General features: G+C 52.7%; 1 protein-coding gene across 1 annotated transcript; it reads right to left on the bottom strand.

Moving 5' to 3' along the window:
- Positions 1-886: 886 nt before the first annotated feature.
- Positions 887-1,854, bottom strand: LOC118728224 (olfactory receptor 10P1). Its single transcript, XM_036454506.1, has one exon. The coding sequence runs from the start codon at positions 1,826-1,828 to the stop codon at positions 890-892; it is 939 nt and encodes a 312-aa protein (XP_036310399.1). The 5' UTR covers positions 1,829-1,854; the 3' UTR covers positions 887-889.
- Between the last annotated feature and the right edge of the window lie 1,673 nt (positions 1,855-3,527).

Raw genomic sequence — 3,527 nt, 5'->3', positions numbered from 1 at the left:
AGCATTCCCTTTCATTCTTCTTCTTTTTTAAAATATATTTTTATTGGTTTCAGAGAGGGAGAGAGAAGTAGAAACATCAGTGATGCGTGAGAATCACTGATTGCCTCCCACCCTCCCCAACTGGGGATCAAGACTGCAACCTGGGCATGCACCCTGACTGGGAATTGAACCATGACCTCCTGGCTCATACCCGTGTTTCCCCGAAAATAAGACATCCTCCGAAAATAAAACCTACTTACAGGTTTCCTTCTGAGTGAAATATAAGGCATCCCCCCAAAATAAGGCCCCCTTAGGCTAAACATGAGAGATTTGGTCCACTGATGCTGAAAGAAATGGAGTCACAAGAAATTCACCAGGAAATTCAGGAATTGGATTGTTATGATGATGTTCCAGAAGATGATGATATGATTGTCACTGAAGAGTAAATTCTTGATACTGTAGGATTCACAGTTTGTCTGGTATGTGCTGACAACTTCCGTACTACCGTATACAGGTAATAAATTTCCTTTATTTTCATTGAACAATAAATGTGTACCGTATTCTTCTTCATGGAAAAATAAGACATCCCCTGAAAATAAGACCTAGCGCATCTTTGGGAGCAAAAATTAATATAAGACACTGTCTTATTTTCGGAGAAATGACACTCAACCATGGAGTCATGCTGGCTGGGCCTCCTCCATTCTTTCTTATCCTGTTGCTCTGATAGTGAGTCTGGGGTGGGGTTAGGAGTTAAGGTACAGATTTACTTCTGTTTTAAATCCAACATTATCTGCCAGGAAGCCTTACTTTTCCCAGGTGCTGCATGGTTTCTATCAGTCTGTGGCTTTAGCCCAGCCCCTGAAGGCAGTCAGTGAGGGAGCAGGCACCCCCTACCCCCACCCCGAGTCCTTCATGGGGGGAAGACCTGCCTCTTCACCATGAGCCGCAGGGCCCCCGCCACCTCCCTGTTTCGGAGGGTGTAGATGATGGGGTTGAGCATGGGCGTGACCACCGTGTAGAGGAGGCTGAGGATGCGGTCGGTGGTCACCGAGGAGCCCGCCCGGGGCTGGATGTAGGTGATGCTGGTCGTCCCGAAGAAGAGGCAGACCACGAGCAGGTGGGAGGAGCAGGTGGAGAAGACCTTGCGGCGGCTCTGGGCGGAGGCCATGGCCAGGATGGCACCCAGGATGCGGGCGTAAGAGGTGACGATCAGAGAGAAGGGGACCATGATGAAGACCACGGTGGCCGTCATCACGGAGACCTCGCTCCTGCGCTTCCCGGCGCTTGCCAGCCTCAGCACCGGCAGGATGTCACAGAGGAAGTGCGGGACGACCGGGCGGCGCGGGAAAGGCAGGGAGAAGATGAGGGAGGAGTGGGTGGTGGCCGTGAGGACGCCCATGAGCCAGGAGCTGCTCACCATGGCCACGCAGGCCCGCCTGCTCATGAGCGCGGAGTAGTGCAGGGGCCGGCAGATGGCCGCGTAGCGGTCGTAGGCCATGGCCGTGAGCAGGCAGCACTCGGAGATGCCCAGGACGATGAAGATGGACATCTGGGCGGCACAGCCCCGGAAGGAGATGGCCCGGGGGTGCCGGGCGGCCAGGTCGGCCAGGGCCCTGGGCACGATGTCGGTGGTGTAGAGGAGCTCCACCACCGAGAGGTGGCGCAGGAAGAAGTACATGGGCGAGTGCAGGGAGGGGCTGGCCTGGGTGAGGAGGATGATCATGGAGTTCCCTAGCAAGGAGACCAGGTACACCAGCAGCACCGCCCAGAACAGCGGGCCCTGCAGGGCCCCGAGGTCAGAGAATCCTAAGAGGATGAATTCAGGCAGAGTCTGGTTTTCCTGAACCATCCCGTCAGGCTGGAACCTATGGCACCGCCAAGAAGGAGGAGAGTATAGGGAATCAGCATTTCTGTAACTTTTCATACAGTCCCGCCTCAAATCAACTGAGAGTTAGGGTCTCCGCTTTATGGATGAGGCCATGGGTTTCTGAGGGTTTAAACAATTTGTCCGAGGTAATTGCAAGGGGGTGGTAGGCCCGAGACTTGAATCTAGGGTTCTCGACTCCAAATTCCATGCATTTCCCATGTTCTCTAAGCTCTGTAGAGACCCCAGACATGTACTTTGGGTCTTTCTCCAGAGTGAGGATGGAGCTACAGACTTGGCTACAGACTTCCCTGCACAGTCTGGCTCCAAACCCCAGCCTGAAACAAACTATGTGACACCCCCACTGTGGACTCAGTCAGGGGCTGCCAGAGGCTGGTGTCTAATGATCACCATGGTGGGCAATGGACTTAGGAGGTCACGCAATAACGCAACTGTTGGAGATAATCCTGCCCAATTGTATCATGCTTGGGAATGCTACAGAACTCCTTTTCAAAGACTATTAGGCTATGCCCCTGCCCTGGTAGGGGAGTGGGGCAGGGACTGGCCATATTGTATTTTGCTCTCCTCTTATTGGTCCCTGTAATTATTACTCCAGCTGCTCTGTCTCGGTGGTACCCTCTGTTTTCCCAGAGTGTGCCCCCTGCAGGGAATGTTTCTATGAATCTTATTAAAATCCCACTCATCTTTCAGGCTCAGCTCAAATTCCACCATCCCATGGCACCTTCCCTTCTCCTCATGGTCAGAGACAATCACCCATGGCATTTCAGAATCAAAAGTGACTTTAAGGGTCATATATTTCATTGTGCAGTGCTCAGATCTCATCCACAACATCTTAGAAGGCTATTGTGCAGTGTCTGTTTGAACTTCTGCAGCAAAACTCACCATCTACTGAGGTAGCCCTGTCTGCCTGTAGGAAAAGTCTTCATTCTATTAGTCCTGACTACATTCTTAGTATTTTATAGAACATCTAAGCCCTCTTTCACCAGATAGCCCTTCAAGTATTTGAAGAAAGCACCTTCAAATTTGGGCTCACATGAGATAGCACTTGTGTCTTGGTTCCAGAATGCTATATAATAAAAGAGTAATATGCAAATTGACTATCACTCCAACACACAAGATGGCTGCCCCTATGTGGTCAAAGATCCTGTCCCCATGTGGACACAAGATGGCTGCCACAAGATGGCCAGCAGGGGAGGGCAGTTGGTAGGGACCAGGCCTGCAAGAGTGGACAGTTGGGGGCAATCAAGCCTGCAGGGGAGGCTAGTTAGGGGTGACCAGGTTGGCAGAGGAGGGAAGTTTGCGGGGGGGACCCTGGCCTGCAGGGGAGGGCAGTTAGGGGTGACCAGGCCTACAGGGGAGGGCAGTTAGGGGCAATCAGGCTGGCAGGGGAGCAGTTAGGCATCAATCAGGCTGGCAGAGGAGTGGTTAGGGGGTGATCAGGCTGGAAGGCAGAAGTGGTTAGGGGCAATCGGGAAGGCAGGCAGGCGAGCAATTGGGAGCTAGCAGTCTTGGATTGGGAGAGGGATGTCCAACTGCCTGTTTAAGCCTGGTAGGATTGGGCCTAAACAGGCAGTCGGACATCCCTCGAGGGGTCCCAGATTGGAGAGGGTGCAGGCTGGGTTTAGGGACACCCCCCTCACATGCATGAATTTCAAGCATTGGG

Source organism: Pipistrellus kuhlii, unplaced genomic scaffold (assembly GCF_014108245.1).
Source record: "Pipistrellus kuhlii isolate mPipKuh1 unplaced genomic scaffold, mPipKuh1.p scaffold_m20_p_3, whole genome shotgun sequence".
Lineage (NCBI taxonomy): Eukaryota > Metazoa > Chordata > Mammalia > Chiroptera > Vespertilionidae > Pipistrellus > Pipistrellus kuhlii.
This window is presented reverse-complemented; position numbering and strand designations above follow the sequence as displayed.